The sequence below is a fragment of the Leopardus geoffroyi genome, chromosome E1 (genome assembly GCF_018350155.1).
Source record: "Leopardus geoffroyi isolate Oge1 chromosome E1, O.geoffroyi_Oge1_pat1.0, whole genome shotgun sequence".
Classification (NCBI taxonomy): Eukaryota; Metazoa; Chordata; class Mammalia; order Carnivora; family Felidae; genus Leopardus; species Leopardus geoffroyi.
The window spans coordinates 45,290,527-45,308,652 of NC_059330.1; the positions used below are offsets into that span (position 1 = coordinate 45,290,527).

Below are 18,126 nucleotides of genomic sequence, written 5' to 3' on the forward strand. Positions count from 1 at the left end.
TTCTGTCTACCTTTCTCTTTCTGCCCCTTTCCCAGTTGCTCTTTCTCTCTCAAAAGAAATAAATAAAAACTTAAAAAAAGAAAAAGAAAAAGTATCCTTCTATTTCTGAGTCTGTTAAATGTCTGTATCATGAAAGTGCTGGATGCTTTTTCTAGACCTATTGAGATGTATATGGTATCTTTTTGTTCTTGAAGTCTGTCTACTGTGTTTTTCTCCATTAATACTACTTGTCATATAGTAGGCTTTTTCACTCTTAAAATGTGCCTTTTTATCTCAGAGAAGTTTTTATTTTACTCTTCCTCGATTATTTCTTTCTCTTTATTTTTTTCTTCAGAAGAGCCTATTAGATTGTTTTGGAGCCTCTGTGTTGTTCACGTTTCTGAACTTTTCTTTCCTTTATTTGACTTTTTTTTTATCTTCTGGGAGATTTTCTTTTTCTTTTTTTTTTTTTTTTAATGTTTATTTTTATTTTGAGAAAGAGAAAAAGTGAGTAGGGTAAGGGCAGAGAGAGAGAGGGAGGGAGGGAGGGGGAGAGAGAGAGAATGAGAACCCCAAGCAGGCTCCACACTATTAGGGCAGGGCTCAATCCCACGAACTGAGATCTTGACCTAAGCCAAAATCAAGAATCAGGTACTCAACTGTGCCATCCAGGCACCGCCCCCCCCCCCTTTTTAAAGTAGGCTTTACACCCAACGTGGAGCCCAACATAGGGTTTGAATTCACAACCCTGAGATCAAGACCTGAGTTGAGATCAAGAGTCCGACTTTTAACCAACTGAGCCACCCAGGTGCCTCACTTCTGAGAGATTTTCTTGGCATTGTCTTCCAGATGACTGATTCTGTATTCAACTATGTTCATTTTGTTATTTAGCTAATCTATTCAGTTTTCAAATTTTTGATAATTTTAAGTTTATTTTCATGTTGTTTGCTTTTTCATTTTTATAGATGTATCCTTTGTCTGGGGACATAATTTATTTTTGAAGTTGTTTTTATGGAGTTATCTGTTTTCTCTTGGATCTTTGTCTTTTCACATTGGATCTTCCTTTTGTGCTGTTGGCTTTCTTGAAAATGTGTCTTTAGCTTTAGTTGGATGAAGTAGTAAGGTGGTTAATATTGGTTATTGGCGTGGATTTTCCTTTGCAAGTGGCATAGTTCTGCTTCCCAGATGGTGGGAGGGCTGACTGTGTGAATGTTTGGTAAGCTCTGGGCAGGAACGCCAGCTCCTCTACCAGTGTCTAAATAAGGAGGGCTTTGTTTTGATGGGTGAGCTGTTTTACTCTTTGCAGTACCTTCCATTTCTTTCCCCATTATATCAGTTGTGGAGGGCAGGGGTACTGTACTTTCTTTGCTTTTTCCCTCAAGCCGCAATATTCACACCAGGAGCCCTCCCCTGGACCCACTTATTTTTCATTTTTAAATCTTTACTTTTTTTTTTTTTTTTTTTAAAGCCTTATTTAAGAGATCTGTTCTTGTGCTTTGTCCTGGGGTCAGAATGGTAGTATCCAGGCCCTTCAGTATGCAAGGGGAGGGATCCAAGGGGTCGTTACTGGACCTTACTGGTTTTAAATGCATGGTAATTGTCACATGGTTTACTCCTGGTTTTTGTGAATGTAAATCTCAAGTGGGGCTTTTCAGGAGCTCCCTTGAAAAGACCCAGTCTAAGGGCACCTGGGTGGCTCAGTTGGTTAAGCTGACAGCTCAGAGCCTGGAGCCTGCTTCGGATTCCGTGTCTCCATCTCTCTCTCTGCCCCTCCCCTGCTCACACTCTTCTCTCTCTCAAAAATAAATAAACATTAAAAAAATTTTTCTTTAATTAGAAAAGACCCAGTCTGTTTCACTGGTGATGTTTTAAGCTATGAATGTATTTCACTTTCTCTACCTGAACCCAACTGTTTTTGAATGGTTCTTAAAATTTAATGTTTTAAAGCATTTCTGATCTTTGACTCTCTCTTGTTTCTTAGTGCTCTTGTGATTTCATTTTAAAAGTGTTTCTGCCTGTCAGTAGGACTTTGGAAGATCCATCTTGTCATCATGAATTAGAAGCCAGTATTACTTTTATAATAGGAACAAAGAATATGGACATCTGGGGAGGTGTTTTGCAAGGTTGGGGTTGGACTAAATTAACAACTACTGTGGCCGGCTTAGAAGAGCCAGCGACTTCTGTTCTCATTTGGGAGACTAAGCTCTCTTTGCTTTCCAGTTTTGCATTTCTAGAGTTTAACCAGGACCAGGCACAGAGATCCACAGTTAATATTGAATGAATGATCAGAATGAGGGCATTTTTTTTCTACCATGGACTCATTTGTCACAATAATAGGTCCTTCTATTTCTGTAGTTCTTTTGCCTTTGGAAAGTATTGTTTCCCTTTTTATGAGGATTTGCTACTTCCTAACCTATGTCCCACTTGCTCAGCTAACTTTTTGCATTTCTACTTCTTATCATTGAACTATTTTACATATATCTTTACAGAGAGCTTTAATTTGGCACATTCCACTGAGTTACATTCTAGCACCCTGTTTGCTGAAAGAAAACTCAGAATCACAAATGAGCACATATAAAAAGGCATTTTAGCAAAGCTTGTATACCAAAACCTGAAAGTTATAGAAGAGGCTTTTAGTCAGTCATGTGATTCTTACTGGCTCTTACATGGTTTGAAAGTCATATTTGTTTAGAAACACACTTCAAAAGGAGAGGATTGTAAGAGAAATCTAATGATAACTGAAGGAGATAATGCTCATATAGTTCAGTATAATACTTGAGGTTCATATCAATGACCCTTATTAATTAGCAAGTGAAAAAAAAAAAGATTTGCTGCATCGTAGAGAGTAAAGAACATTTTCCGTTATTTGGACTTCCCTGAATGTGGCTCTGATCCCACCTCTCTCATTTCGGACTTTGCACGGTGTTCAGCCTTTTTGAGACTGGTTTCTCATTTTTGACTTCTTTGATCCCCACATCAGTCTTCTCTCTTCCCCTTGTGTTTATGTACACATTCTCTCCTGGGAATGACCTGACCGTCTCCTCCTTGACTGCTTATTTCCTTCACATCTTAACTCTGATGCTGCTTTCCTGAGGCAGTCATCCCTGACTCTAGATTAGATTATGTGCCCTGTTGGATACTCTTCTTTTTCTCCCCCTGTTGAATACTCTTTACAGCACTTATCCCAGTTGGAATTTTGTGTTTACTGTATGATTGTTTATTTAGCAGTTTCTTTCAACAAATATTTATTGAGTGCTTAATAAATCTTCACTGGGATTCTAAGCTCTGTTAAGGCAGAATAATGACTGGGTCTGTGGGTTTTAATTTCTGTTTGACTTGGTCATTGTGTCCTAACATCTAACACAGTGGTTAGACATAGGGAGTGAGTAGTTGTTGAATGAAGAAATCCACATGCAGAATATAATACTGCCTGCCTTATTTTACAAGGCTGTCGTGAGCCTTCAAGATAATTATGTGTATGAAGTGCTTATTAGCTTGCTTGTGGCCTGGTGAGACAGTAACTCTGTTACTGAGAGGGAGTCAGTCTGCTGTGGCCATTGAGAATGGTTATTGTAGATGAAAGTACTCCTTAATTCATGGTCTCTCACTTACTAGCTCTGTGACCGTGCATAGGTGCTTAGAATCTCTGATTTGCATTTCCTTTATAAGTGGAAGTAATAATAATGACTATCTTACAGGGTTTTGTAAAGATTGCATGTGATCATGACATTGAAGCAGTTAGCTGACAGTAATTCTCAGTAGGTGGTGGTTATAGTATTGTTTATATGTTAATGGATGAGAAAACTAGTTTAAGGAATGTATAGAAAGTATCAAAATTCACATATGTGGAAACACTACATCTTCTCTGATAAGATGGTAGCAGTAGATCTCAGATAAGATTATGGGATTAGCCCATAATCCTCAGAATATCCAATATTTTCTAATTATGTCTGTGAAGGGTTGTATTATGTTAGGTTCAATCTTGTTTTTTAAAAGGACTTTTGGGAGTATAAGGATTGTATACTCCTGAATAGATGAATTACATTAAGACCTAAACCCTATAAATTTTAAGTGCCTTAGAATGCCCAGTGTGACTATGTGACTGTGTATTAAAGTCACATCAGCAAGCGACATTATTGGAAATCAGCCTGGATTTTTGGACTGCTGAGTGTTCATGGGTAAGGTTTATGGATTTAGGAGACTATTCTGAATAGTAGTTCACAGTTCTTTCTGCCTAGAGTCATAAGCATCCCTGTGTGGTGGATGCTTTGCCAGCCTTTTCCAACAGAAGCATATTGCCATGACGTACAAGTGAAAAGGATATATTATTACAGGAATAGCTTTCAGTGTTCTGTGATTTACAGATTTAAAAATTCATTTGGGCACATTTGAGTACTTCACACTATTTACAGGGACATGAGCCAAGCCACCATGTTATAGCCCTTGCTTCTCGTTTTTATTTATTTATTTACTTACTTACTTACTTACTTACTTACTTATTTATTTATTTATTTATTTATTTATTTATTTATTTATTTATTTATTTATTTTGAGAGAGAGAGCAGGGGAGGGGTAGAGAGAGAGGGAGAGAGAGAAAATCCCAAGCAGGCTCCACACTGTCAGTGCAGAGGCTGACACAGGGCTCGAACTCATGAACCATGAGATCATGACCTGAGCCGAAACCAAGAGTTGGACAGTTGGACGCTTCATCAACTGAGCCACCCAAGTGCCCCCCCCCCCCCCCGCCCTGCTTCTCATTTAAATTGTTTTACTTTCATCTTGGGCCACATGACCCTGACTTCTGACTTTCATCAGAAGGAGTGTGTTTTATATAATTGTTTGCATGCCTACAAACGTTTGTGGGGAGGGTGCGGGGGGGTCTGGCTGGCTGAGTCAGTGGAGCATGCAACTCTTGATCTCGGGTTGTGAATTCGAGTCCCACTTTGGGAGTTGAGATTACTAAAAAAACAAAAACAAAAAACTAAAAATGTGTGTGGAGAAAGATGCAAAACTTTCTAGTGATTAGTTGATACACCTTTTTTACAGGCTCAGCAAAACAGTCCCTCTTCTACGGGATCTGGCAACACAGAGCATTCCAGCAGCTCCCAGAAACAGATCTCCATCCAGCACAGACAGACCCAGGTAGGTTGGTGATCAATATACAGAGGAAAAGATGTGCTTAGGGATAAATGCTAACCACATATGATATCTTGGAGTCCTCTCTGTCTTTCCTTTATTTCTCCAACATTACCTCATTATTTGTGTGTATTATACTCAGAACTTGCATTTTGAGTTTTTAAAGTCTTTTGGAAGGTGCTTTAACTTTTTGAGGTGTCTCTTTACCATTCTGGTGTGTTGCAGTAGAAATGCCTACACTGTAGCATGGTGCTGGGGAAAGAGCACTTGTTTTGGAGAGCTAGGCTGGGGTTCAGATCCTCACTCTGCAACTTAACACTGTTATCTTTTTGGGCCTCAGTTTTTTTTTTAAATAGAAATCATCTGTAAAATATGGTTGATTCTAGTTATCTCAGACAGTGTATACAAAATGCGTATTAGGACAGTGCTTACAGTACACCTCAGTGATTTTTCATTCCCTACTCTATGAAAGCAGTTGATTTATTCCTGTTTATTTGGCAAGAATAAAGCTAAAATTCTTAAACATGTGGCGCACCAACACAATTTCCTCCTTAAAGAGTTTTTTAGAAACTTCTTTTTTTTTTTTAATTTTTTTTTTCAATGTTTTTTATTTTTTTTTTATTTTTGGGACAGAGAGAGACAGAGCATGAACGGGGGAGGGGCAGCGAGAGAGGGAGACACAGAATTGGAAACAGGCTCCAGGCTCTGAGCCATCAGCCCAGAGCCTGACGCGGGGCTCGAACTCCCGGACCGCGAGATCGTGACCTGGCTGAAGTCGGACACCCAACCGACTGCGCCACCCAGGCGCCCCTAGAAACTTCTTAATTCAGGGAATGTTGGGAATATTCAAAGTTAGTATGTGAAAAGGATAGCGGATGCACCCTCCACTCTGTAGTTTTGATATAGCCAAATCGTATACTGCATTTTCTTTGAAGCCTCTTGGCATTGTGTCACCTTTAAGACAAGATGCTTGGCAATCTAGGAGAATTTCTTAAATCTCAAGAGCTTTAGGAATAGATTTTTATTTTATCTGAATTATCAGCTTTTGGCCAGTTGGACAGACTTTAGATTCAGGTAACTTCATTCTCTCCCCTTCTGATGTTCTTTATTTCCACTAGGTGGCATGTGTGTTCTTTAGACATTTGGGCCCTGTCTCCTCTGAAGTCCTTTTCTATTCAAAGTTAGTTTCATTTCTAGAGTAGTATGTTTCTGCATTATTCAATGCACAACAGTTTGAGGATTCATATATTTGATACCAGAGGTAACGTGTATTTGAAGTGCATGTGTAATAAAATACAAGGCCTAAAGAAAGCATATTTAATTTCTTTAGCTATGTGATTCCAGACTATTTGTGTTAGCAGGTGTTTTGGGTTTTTTTTTTCCCCCCAGAAAGGTAATGAGAAAAGTATGATAACATGTAATATTTTGAGACTAATCCTAAATTTGTTTTCTCTTTGTATAGTCTGACCTCACCATAGAAAAAATATCTGCACTAGAAAACAGTAAGAATTCTGACTTAGAAAAGAAGGAGGGAAGAATAGATGATTTGTTAAGAGTAAGTATTAAAATATGGTAAGAGATTTTATAAGAAGCACTGATTGATGTTATATATATTTGGATTATGTACATAGATCTACAATAATGTCGAGATCATTATTATTTCTAAATAACAAAGCTAAATACTAAACATTTGGATATTTTCCTTTAATCTGAGGTAATCTGAGTAGGAACTAGGATCAAACCTATATTCTAAGCACTGTCTTTAAATTGGATATCTTATGCTGTAGAATTTTAATATTTAAATTTTTTTTTAATGTATGTTTATTTTTGAGACAGAGAGAGACAGAGCATGAACGAGGGAGGGTCAGAGAGAGAGGGAGACACAGAATCTGAAGCAGGCTCCAGGCTCTGAGCTGTCAGCACAGAGCCCGACGTGGGGCTCGAACTCATGGACTGTGAGATCATGACCTGAGCCGAAGTCGGCCGCTTAACCGACTGAGCCACCCAGGCGCCCCGAATTTTAATATTTAAATATATACTAGAGAGATAGGTGGAGTATTCTGTTTCATCTAGAACTGTGGGAAATGATATAAAATACTGTTTTCCTGTTCCAGAGAAGTTTTTTAAATATTCTTGAACTTTTTAAAATATTTTATTATTTTAGAGAGAGAGAGAGTGGGGGAAGGAGCAGAGTGAGAAGAGAGAAAGGAAGAGGTAGAGTGAGAGAGAGAACCTTAGGCTCCACGCTCAGTGAGGACCCTGATGCAGGGCTCGACCCCACAACCCTGGGACCAGGACCTGAGCTGAAATCAAGAGTCTGACAGTCAGCCAACTGAGCCACCCAGGCACCCCAATATTCTTCAGTTTTTAAAACTATCTCACAAGTACTTTTCAGCCCTGGTTTTACATTTTGTATCTTTTATAAGTATTTGTCTAAAGTTTTTTGTGCTTGTAAGACAAACTTCAAAAATAATCTGGAATTGAAAAGATACTTCTAGAAAATATACCATGATATATATATATATTTTAATGTTTTTCTATTTTTGAGAGGGAGAGCACAAGCAGGGGGGCGGGGGTGGCCAGAGGATCTGAAGCAGACTCTGGGCTGACAGCAGGGGGTTTGAATTTATAAACCATGAGATCATGACCTGAGCCAAGTCGGCTGCTTAACTGACTGAGCCATCCAGGTGCCCCTATCCCATGATGTCTTTAAGGATAGATTTTGTAATATGCAATTTATCATATTGACTGACACATTCTTAAAAAAACTTTTTGTTTTAAATAAAAGCAATATATGCTTTTTACAATAAATTTAGAGAATACTGAAAGATAGGATACCCATAATTCCATTAACTGGGTAAAACATTTGGCACATTTCCTTCAGTAATTTTTTTGAGCCATTTGTAGTGTATGTGTGTGTGTATATGTATATGCATATATAAATAAGTATTACTGATATATAAATAAAATTGACTAACATTTTTATCTTCTCCAGTGATTTAGAAGGTATAGGTTTGATTCTTACTTGTACTAATGCAGTTTTCCAACTGGCTCTATGGGGCCTTGAAGGTTCTGTGGAGGAACCTCCAGGGCTCCCATGACACAGCTGGGTGCAGATCTTGCAGTCTTTTTTACTGGGTAAGACTGTCTGAAGGAAGGGTTTTGTTTATTAATAATAATAATGTTTAATAATAAAAATAATAAGAGCCACTGTATTTGTAATTTTCTCCCTCCAAAAATTTTAACCTATATTTCTGTAATTATCGAAATATAGTATTAGTTTATTTGACTCCCTCCTGTATAAAACCTGGAATTTAGCACATATCTAAACCATAAACCTGGTCGTAATGAGTAAAATCTGATGTTTTTAGGCTATTCTTATTAAATTATTACTTTTAATATATATAAGAATAATTCTTATATGAAAAGCAGTTTTATGACCTAATTTACAATAATTAGTTACACGTGTTTGTTAAACTCATTGGTAGTATATTTTTTAATTTTTGTTTTATTTTTTAAACAATTTTTTATTTTTTTATTGTTTTTTAATTTTTAGAGAGAAAGTACATGTGATTTGGGGAGGGGCAGAGGGCAAGGGAGAGAGAGAATCTTTTTTTTTTTACATGTTTATTGATTTGAGAGATAGAGAGCGGGAGAGGGGCAGAGAGAGACAGAGACACGGAATCTGAAGTGAAGCGGGCCCCGACCTATCAGCGGAGAGCCCAACGTGGGGTTAGAACTCATGAACTGCAAGATCATGACCTGAGCTGAAGTCAGACAGTTAACTGACTGAGCCACCCAGGCGCCCCTTGGGGGAGAGAGAATCTTAAGCAGGCTCCATGCCCAGTGCAGAGCCCAACACTGGATTTGATCTCATGACTGTGAGATCGCGACTTGAGCTGAAATCAAGAACTTAACCACCTGAATCTCCCAGGCGCCCCAACTGAAATACATTTTAAGTAATTACTTTTCAAGAAGGATGTATTAGTGTTAAGTTTTTTTGTTTCCTTGTAGATCTGAGAACTCTTTCTTTTGCCTCTCCATATAAAAGGTATTTTTGTGTTACAACCTATTAGCCTTCACCTCTTACCTTCTTGTAACATGCATACACATGTGTGAACCTTTGCAATTTTTTGTAGCATTCAATTTTTCTGAGAAGACCATGACCAAAGGAACAAACACTGCACTGTAATCTGTTTTTTGTGATGAGTGTAGGTACTCTCCCCCCTTATTCTTAGATTTCAAGAAATTTTGCCAGGGTACTTCTGTATACATGGGTCTCTAAATTCTTATTCTGGAAATGTGTGGTTATGCTTAATTTTTGCCTCTTTCTGTCTTGTGTTGGCTTCTTCCTTGGTTTCTAGGCTGGATCCCTGATTTCTTCCCTTTATTTCTATCACTTGGAGTTTTATTTAAAATTTTTTTTTTTTTCAACGTTTATTTATTTTTGGGACAGAGAGAGACAGAGCATGAACGGGGGAGGGGCAGAGAGAGAGGGAGACACAGAATCGGAAACAGGCTCCAGGCTCTGAGCCATCAGCCCAGAGCCTGACGCGGGGCTCGAACTCCCGGGCTGCGAGATCGTGACCTGGCTGAAGTCGGACGCTTAACCGACTGCGCCACCCAGGCGCCCCATGGAGTTTTATTTAATATGATCAACCTTCTTTTCTGAATCTTACTAAAATGTTAATTTGTGTTCCATATGTTTTCTGCTGTTTACTGTATCTTATGTAATTTTGATTCTGTTATTTACATTTGAACTTACTTTTTTCCCTTATCTAACTCACTTTCTTATTCCATCCTGTACATTCTTGATGGTTTTTTGCTCTGATTTCATAGACATCATGTCTTTTTGTGTTTTATGGACTATGACAAGCAGTATTCTAAAATGTTCTTTTCATTCTTTAGGGAGATCATTTTCATCATTCTCAAGCTGATGTTCTTTTTCCTTATTCAGAAGTAGTTTTCCTTGGGTCTGATTTTTGGTTGTTTCCTTTTCTCCATCTTTTGATTTGGAGAGGCATATTTAGAGTCAGTACCTATCTTCCATCTTTTATTGTTAGCATATGTGCTTGCTTGGGGTTGCTCTTAACTCCTCTTTTTGTTCATGTGGGTGCTGGTTGTATTGTCAAGGTTTTAATTAGCTAGATTGTGGGTTTAAAAAGCTCCTAGCCCAGTTCTAGTACTGGTAGGCTTTTGTCCCGAGAATCTCTGCTGGATTGAAAAAGGAGCATGGGTTCATCTTTCTTCATCACCCAACTCTTTCAGAAAAGATTGAGGAGTATATGAAAAACTTAGCACTGACTTAGCACTGTTTTTGAGTTTAAAAAAAATGCTTTCGTTTTCTAGAAAGTAGTATGCTCCCTTTACTCACCATTGCCCACCTTCTACTACCTTGTTTTCTAAAGGTTGTAGTCTTTTCTTTGGCTGTAGAACAATACCAAAGGAATGGATACATCAAAAAGGAAGACACTGATGGCAGCTGCCATTTTTCTCAAATTGATTAAATTTTGTGTTTTGGATCGGGCAGGATGGGCAATGAGCACTCCTCATGTCTCCTTTTAGGCAGGCATGGGTGGTTCATTGGGTTTTTCCATTTTAGTGATATGTTGGATAAGGCGACATCAGGAACTGATAGGCAGGTGCTGTTGTAAACCTGAACACAAATTGTTAATGCTAGAAAACCACAAAAATTTAGAGTTCTTAAAATTATTTACTTAGTTATTTGTTTATTTTTAAAGAAAGCTCTCCACCCGGTGTGGGGCTTGAACTCTTGGCCCTGAGATCAAGAGTTGTCACATGTTCTACTGACTGAGCCAGTCAGGCGCCTGTCGAGTTCTTAAGATTTTAAATAAGCTGCCAGAGATTGATTGGTTCCATACATTTGATTATAGATTTTAAGGGAGTGTTTACCTTCCAAAAAAAGATTGAATTTCATATAAACATTACATAGTCTTTGTCTTAAAGATTCTTTTTTTTTTTTTTTTTTTTTCCCTCCAAGATTTTGTTTTTAAGTAATCTCTACACCCATCGTGGGGCTTTAATTCACTACCCTGAGATCAGGAGTCGCAGTCTCTACTGACTGAACCAGCCAGGCGCACCATGGATTCTTTATTATGAATTAGTTACATTTCCCCAAATGTACTTGCACTTTGCCTTTGATAGAGTGGTACATAGAACTCTGTACAAAAAACAGGTAGAAATTAAACTTATGAGAAGAGTAGAAATTTGGAGATGGAAGCTGTTGTACACTGGTCACTTTAAAAATGAAGCTGAGGGGCGCCTGGGTGGCGCAGTCGGTTAAGCGTCCGACTTCAGCCAGGTCACGATCTCGCGGTCCGTGAGTTCGAGCCCCGCGTCAGGCTCTGGGCTGATGGCTCAGAGCCTGGAGCCTGTTTCCGATTCTGTGTCTCCCTCTCTCTCTGCCCCTCCCCCGTTCATGCTCTGTCTCTCTCTGTCCCAAAAATAAATAAACGTTGAAAAAAAAAAATTTAAAAAAAAAAAATAAAAAAAAATAAAAAAAAATAAAATGAAGCTGGGGGCGCCTGGGTGGCGCAGTCGGTTAAGCGTCCGACTTCAGCCAGGTCACGATCTCGCGGTCCGGGAGTTCGAGCCCCGCGTCAGGCTCTGGGCTGATGGCTCAGAGCCTGGAGCCTTGTTTCCGATTCTGTGTCTCCCTCTCTCTCTGCCCCTCCCCTGTTCATGCTGTGTCTCTCTCTGTCCCAAAAATAAATAAACGTTGAAAAAAAAAAAATTTAAAAAAAAAAAAAAAAATGAAGCTGAAAAGTCTCTAAAATTGCATGTGCTGTAACATCTTCCATTTGTGCTTTTTACTGTTTCAGAAACACTTATATCATTTGATTGGGAAATACCAGATTTTTTTTCACAACTCAAGCACATTATTATAAAGTAGCGTTTATTTGTTGAAAGAGTAGAGATCTTTTGTTAATACAAGAATAAATTTAAGAATCACAGGGCAAAATTGACCTTGGGTTAGTGGTTCTTCCCTTCTCTGTTATTGTAGGAGGTTTGAATTTTCAAAGTATTTAGCCCATCCTTCTGACCACAGCTAAATTAACTATGTATTTACATTCTGGCATTCTTGAGAACCGGGACCTTATATTCATCCCATTTGTTAGTTCTGTCTTATGCGGGCATGGGTGTGCCTGGCTTCTCTGGAAAGAAACACTTATGTAAATTCATGTCTCTTTTTCTTTGGAAACAAGAATAGAAAAACAAAGAACAATCGATCCTGAGAACGTTATGTGGTTTAAAAAAAAATTCTGCAGTTTTTTTTGTGTTTAATTACCCTTTGAAAGTATTCTGTGAGTGCTGTAAAGTGCTTAATCAACTTTTGTATGTATTTTAAACATCTCCCTAATTGTAGGTTTTTTATTTTGTGACAGTTTAGGTATATGTGATGTACTAGATTTACCTATAACTGCTTTTTGAGAGGAGTGAAATACGATCAGTAGAAAAACATGCCCACTTGTAACAGAATTCATCTTTACTAAAAAGATAAGTTTATTAAGAGAGAAAAAAAGGAAGGAAATATTATAAAAAATTTTAAACATAATTAATCTTAGCTCTTTGGACTTTAATTTTGCTTTTGATTAACAATAGAAATACTGTTTGGACTCCCTAGAAACTGCTTTTGTATTCATCTATCTTCCTTGGAGCTAATATAAAAAATATTTTCCATTGAAGGCCAACTGTGATTTGAGGCGGCAGATTGACGAACAGCAAAAGATGCTAGAGAAGTATAAAGAACGATTAAATCGGTGTGTGACAATGAGCAAGAAACTCCTTATAGAAAAGGTGAGTGATTAACGGTGGCCTGACCCCTGCTCCCAAGATCCTCAGGGTATCATTTTGTGCCTCCTTATTCCTTACCTGAGATGGAAGTATTTTAAAGTTGGGCTTTTTAGGGAAAGACTTTTTTTTTAATGTTTGTTCGTTTGTTTATTTTTGGAGAGAGAGCATGAGCAGGGGAGGGGCGGAGAGAGAGAATCCCAGGCTGTCAGCGCGGAGCCAGATGCAGGGCTTAAACCCACAAGTCGTGAGGTGATGACCTGAGTTGAGACCGGGAGTCGGATGCTTAACTGACTAAGCCACCCAGGCACCCCTTTAGGAAAAGACTCCTTATAATTTGACAGTTAGAATTCTTTCTTCCATGGACACAGCACCAAACATCCAGAGTGATAATATGGGACATCGTTTCTGGTTGTGCTTTGCTCTCAGTGTGATGTTGATCGGACAGGGACAGCTTGTCCTGGTTTGTTTGCGGTGTGGCGCTCCTTGGTTCTTACACGCATCCTGACCTTTGAAGTACATACCCTAGAACTCTTATGAACATTTAGCAGTACTTACATTTCCATTTTAGAGATGATATTTGAAGTAACTTATGTATATAAAAATGTGATAATTAAGTGCTTTGTGCTTTAAAAAATTAAGTCAACCTATACTTATGTATGGCCGATGTTTCCTTTATTATAGTAATTGATTAGTTGTGACTTGATGTTAATAGTTGTTAGTAACTGTTTCTTGAAAGTTTTTTAATATGTCCCCAGCACACACTTATCTTATATTGAAAGATAGCAGTACTTACTAATGAAATTATTACAAGCTAGAGGTTTGAGAGATTGGTGGTTACTTTTGCTGAAATCTTTGGAATGCTGTTAAAAAGACAGGGAACGCTGATAGTAGGTCATTTTATTAATGTCAGAGATAGGAGAACTTTGTTTCAGCTTTTAATTCATTAATTTTATAGAAAAGAAACTGCTTTTTTCCATTTTTATTTTTGAAATAAGACGGTATATGTTAATGCAGACAATTTAAAGTTTTAAGGTACTTCCCAGAGTCCATGTAGAATCAGCCAGTTGTACTAAATGTTGATCAGTACAGTACAGAAGGTAAACATCATGCTATATCTGAATTCTCATAGGAGAATAAAATTATTTTCTATTTGTCCTTTCTCCTAAGTCAAAACAAGAGAAGATGGCATGTAGAGATAAAAGCATGCAAGACCGCTTGAGATTGGGCCATTTTACCACTGTTCGACATGGGGCCTCTTTTACTGAGCAATGGACAGATGGTTATGCTTTCCAGAACCTTATCAAGTAAGTGAAGTGCGATGATCACATTGAAATCGAAAAGTTGCTTTAAGTTTGCTGTAATTGTAGTCATTAAAAATCCTAGTAGTAGAAGTCCTCTTTTCATTCAGCTTTAGTCCCCATGTGTGTAATGAAAGGTAGGGAATGAGGTGAAGTCCTGGGAAAAATGACACAAGTTATTAGAGAAAAAATAAAGGAGTTCTACATTAAAGCTTAACAAAGATAAGAATTGCTGCAGCTAAGGAAGAAAAATCCTAGGACTTGTTATCTTTTAAATTATGTAATGGATTTTCACGAGGAGTCCATGAACGTATTTGTTCTGGCTCCATAGAAAAATGACATAGGTAAGGACCTGAGGAAGAACATCCTGAGTTAGGTATAAAACAATAAAAACCCTAGGCAAACCTTTAGGATCTGTCCCTGAGGCCCTTTAAGGAGACCGTGTCTAGACCTTGGAGAGAGCGGCTACCTCAAAGGCAGGGGCTGAACCAGTGGTCAGGCTGGTGGCCAACCCCAGTGTCTGTCAGTGACTTGGAATCCTAAGCACTCAACATTCAAGTATTTACTCCAAGGAGGGAATTACCATTTAAAATCCTAAAATTCCAACTGTGTAAATAGCTAATATTGGCTCTGGACTTAAGCACATCTTTAGATTGTCGTGTATTTTGGTATATCTTATTTATTTTTATTAGATTATTTCCATCTGAGACTGGGGAGAACGGCATTGTGTTTTTAATCATGGGCTCTCAAACTTGAGATCTGTAGCTCACTATGAATTAGAGGATTCTATAGACTGCTTTTCCTACCTTTTTTCCTAGCTGAAATAACTTCCTGCGCAGTAATTGGAGAGTGTGGGGCTCCTTTAATAGTAAGGAAACATAAGAAACAACAAATATATGCCTGAAATAAAGTATAATACTAACCTGGATTGCACATTAGTAGTCACTGCTTTATATGTGATACATTACCCTCCCCTTGGCTTAGATATGTTTTTGCCTCACACATGTACCTCGAGTATGTGTAATTTGGTGTGATAAGAGGCTAGCTGTTGAGTCAAAGATACAATATCCACGAAGGAAAACAAAGCCTTTTGAGTTAAGTCAGGTGCCAGAGGCTCAGAGTGACATCCACTCCGAGCACTAAGCATGGGTGACTGGTGATAGCAGGAACGCACCAGGGCACTATAATAGTGGCTACTACATGGAGTCATGGTACCCACCCATTCCTTAACACCCTGACCAGGACGTGCACATTGTCCTGCAAGTGACACCCCATCCAGTTTCATTAGAGTGCGATCTGAAGATATAACTTATATCCCCAGTACTGGCCATAGCCACCTCATGCTCAGACTGAGTCCCAGATGTGATAGTGACCCTACAAGTCTTTGACAATGGTTACTTCTTAGATGGCTGTCTTTAAAATATCTGAAGACTTTGACTGAAGATAGTGTGTTTGTATAGAGATGTAAAATGTAATTACTTTTAAGAAAAATGTTCATAGTTTTTGCTGACAGCAATATTTTATCTTTTTACTCTGTAAGCAGCCCCCGAGTCCCAGAAGGTTCTGGAAATCTTACACAGAGTACAAAATGATGACTTAGCTGTAGAGCCATCAGAGAAATTGGGACTATCTAAATGAGATCCCTAACTAGGATTGTTCCTCCTAGGTGGATAGCATTTTTTCATGCTTTTATGTCATATAAAATATCTCCATCTCTTTTGGGAAGCTGTCTGGCCAGTGTCTACTAATTACAGGTATTTTATTTTCTAAAGTTTTGCTTTAATAAATTAATTCCCTTTCAGTTTTAATGCAGCAGTTGAAATTCTTCAGTTGTAAAGGCTATGTTTGATATCCTTATAAATGATTATTTTCTGTATATGAGAAACTCCATGACAACATAATTTGTGGGTGACGTGGCTGAACACCAGGTAGCAGTACTAGGTTTTACGAGAAGAGACCATCCTCAAAACATTTAAAAATTTAATCAGATAATCAAGTACAGTCTCAACAGGACCTCCAGTGCAATTCTTTTGTTTTCACTGTGTTCCTCTGCTCTTTTCAAGTGATCTTTATTCCCTAACACCGAAGATTTACCAGCTAATAAGAAAATCATATCAAATTTATATTATCTTTTGTCCAGGTTAGCAATTTTTCCTTTCCAAAGTATGTTTGAACCTGTTGAAGAAGTAGTTTCTTTTATAGTTTTGAGAAAGTAGTTCTGTTACATACTATTGTTATTCAGTATACTCTTTCTTATTTGAATAAATCTTAAAATCTCAGTCAATGGCAAGGCAATAAAAAATTTGTTTTTGATGGGGGGGGCATGGTTTTAATGTTTTTTTTTGAAGTGATCTAAATTTCACCATTAAATATTGAGCCTAAGTATATGCTTGTCCTTAGGTCAAGATTTCTGAAATGCAGAGCTCGAACAGATCACTTGAAGGATGTAGAATATATTAGATAATTAGAGAATCTCGGGGGAGTGGTAAATTCTCTCAAACATTTATGCATTTAGTGACACAGATAAACTGTAGGAAGAGCATGATGTGTAAAAGTTTGGATTGGAATTGGAGGAAAACCCATTTAGGACAGAAGGGAGGTCCTTGTTGCTGAGAAGAATCTCCCCTTGACTTCAGACAAACTAAAAGACTCTTGTCAGTTTACAAAAACCACTGAACTGTACAAAATCCCCATTAGGCAGGAGAAACAGTATCAACAGGATAAATGAAGGATTTGGGTTGTGGGAGTTGGCAGGTCTGCAGAGAGAGCAAGGGTGGCTGGGCTGGAGGTCAGAAACACAGCTGGAGGCTGCCACTCAAGTCCAGCAGCTATAGATTAGAAGAGCAGGCTGGAAAGTCTGGATGCAGCGTGGTTGGTGCATTTCTCAAAAGGCTTTGCTTTCCAGTTAAGTTCCTAGGATGTTTTCCTCAAAGAGGGAAAAAATTCTTTACTAAGATTTTGTTTAGGGGCGCCTGGGTGGCTCAGTCAGTGAAGCATCCGACTCTTGATTTTGTCTAAGGTCACGATCCCATGATTTGTGAGATAGAACCCTGTATGGGACTCCAGGCTGTTAGCGCAGAGCCTGCTTGGGATTCTCATTCTCCTTTCTGTCTCTCTCCCCCACCCCATCTCTCTCAAAATAAATAAATAAACCTTAAAAAAAAAAAAAAAAGATTTTGTTTAGGGGCACCTGGCTGGCTCAGTCCATAGAGCATGTGACTCTTGATTTCCTGGTCATGAGCCCCACATTAGGTGTAGAGGATAGATAGATAGATAGATAGATAGATAGATAGATAAAGTTTTTTTATATTGAAATGAAACAACATTGAAGTAATGGGATTTGATTTATAAACAAAATTGTGGTCATTTAAGAAGTGGATTATCAGCATGAGTAAATTAAACATTATAGCATCATAATGATACTCCAGGTGTTTATTCTGGTGTATAAGGAATTATAGAATCCCATTTTTATTTTATTTTATTCTTTAAAAAATGTTTTAAGTTTATTAATTTTGAGATAGAGTGAGTGGGTGGGGGAGGGGCAGAGAGGGAGAATCTCAAACAGGCTCTATGCCGCCAGTGGAGAGCCTCATGGTGGGGGGTTCGAACCCACGAAACGGTGAGATTGTGAGATCGTGACTTGAGCTGAGATCAAAAGTCAGATTCTCAACCAACTGAGCCACCCAAGTGCCCCTAGAATCCCATTTTAAAGTGATCTTGTGAACCATCTGATTCTTGGTTACATGATCCATAATGAAAAACTCTCTTGATTCTGTAAGTGTCAAGATCTCCCTTGGGTATCCATACTGTTTCACAGTAGATACAGAACATGAAGTTGTGGGAATCTTTAAAAATTCTTACCTGGGCTATTCAGGAGCTACCTGTAGATCATTGCTAA

General features: G+C 38.2%; 1 protein-coding gene across 12 annotated transcripts in view; it reads left to right on the top strand.

Moving 5' to 3' along the window:
• TLK2 (tousled like kinase 2) overlaps positions 1-18,126 on the top strand; it is a 114,030-nt gene that overhangs the window by 58,958 nt on the left and 36,946 nt on the right. For all 12 annotated transcript variants that reach the window (XM_045489362.1, XM_045489360.1, XM_045489368.1 and 9 more), the window contains 4 exons: positions 5,026-5,121; positions 6,578-6,670; positions 12,823-12,933; positions 14,098-14,234. In XM_045489362.1, coding sequence (XP_045345318.1) covers positions 5,026-5,121; positions 6,578-6,670; positions 12,823-12,933; positions 14,098-14,234 — 437 coding nt within the window. The remainder of the gene's footprint in view (positions 1-5,025; positions 5,122-6,577; positions 6,671-12,822; positions 12,934-14,097; positions 14,235-18,126) is intronic.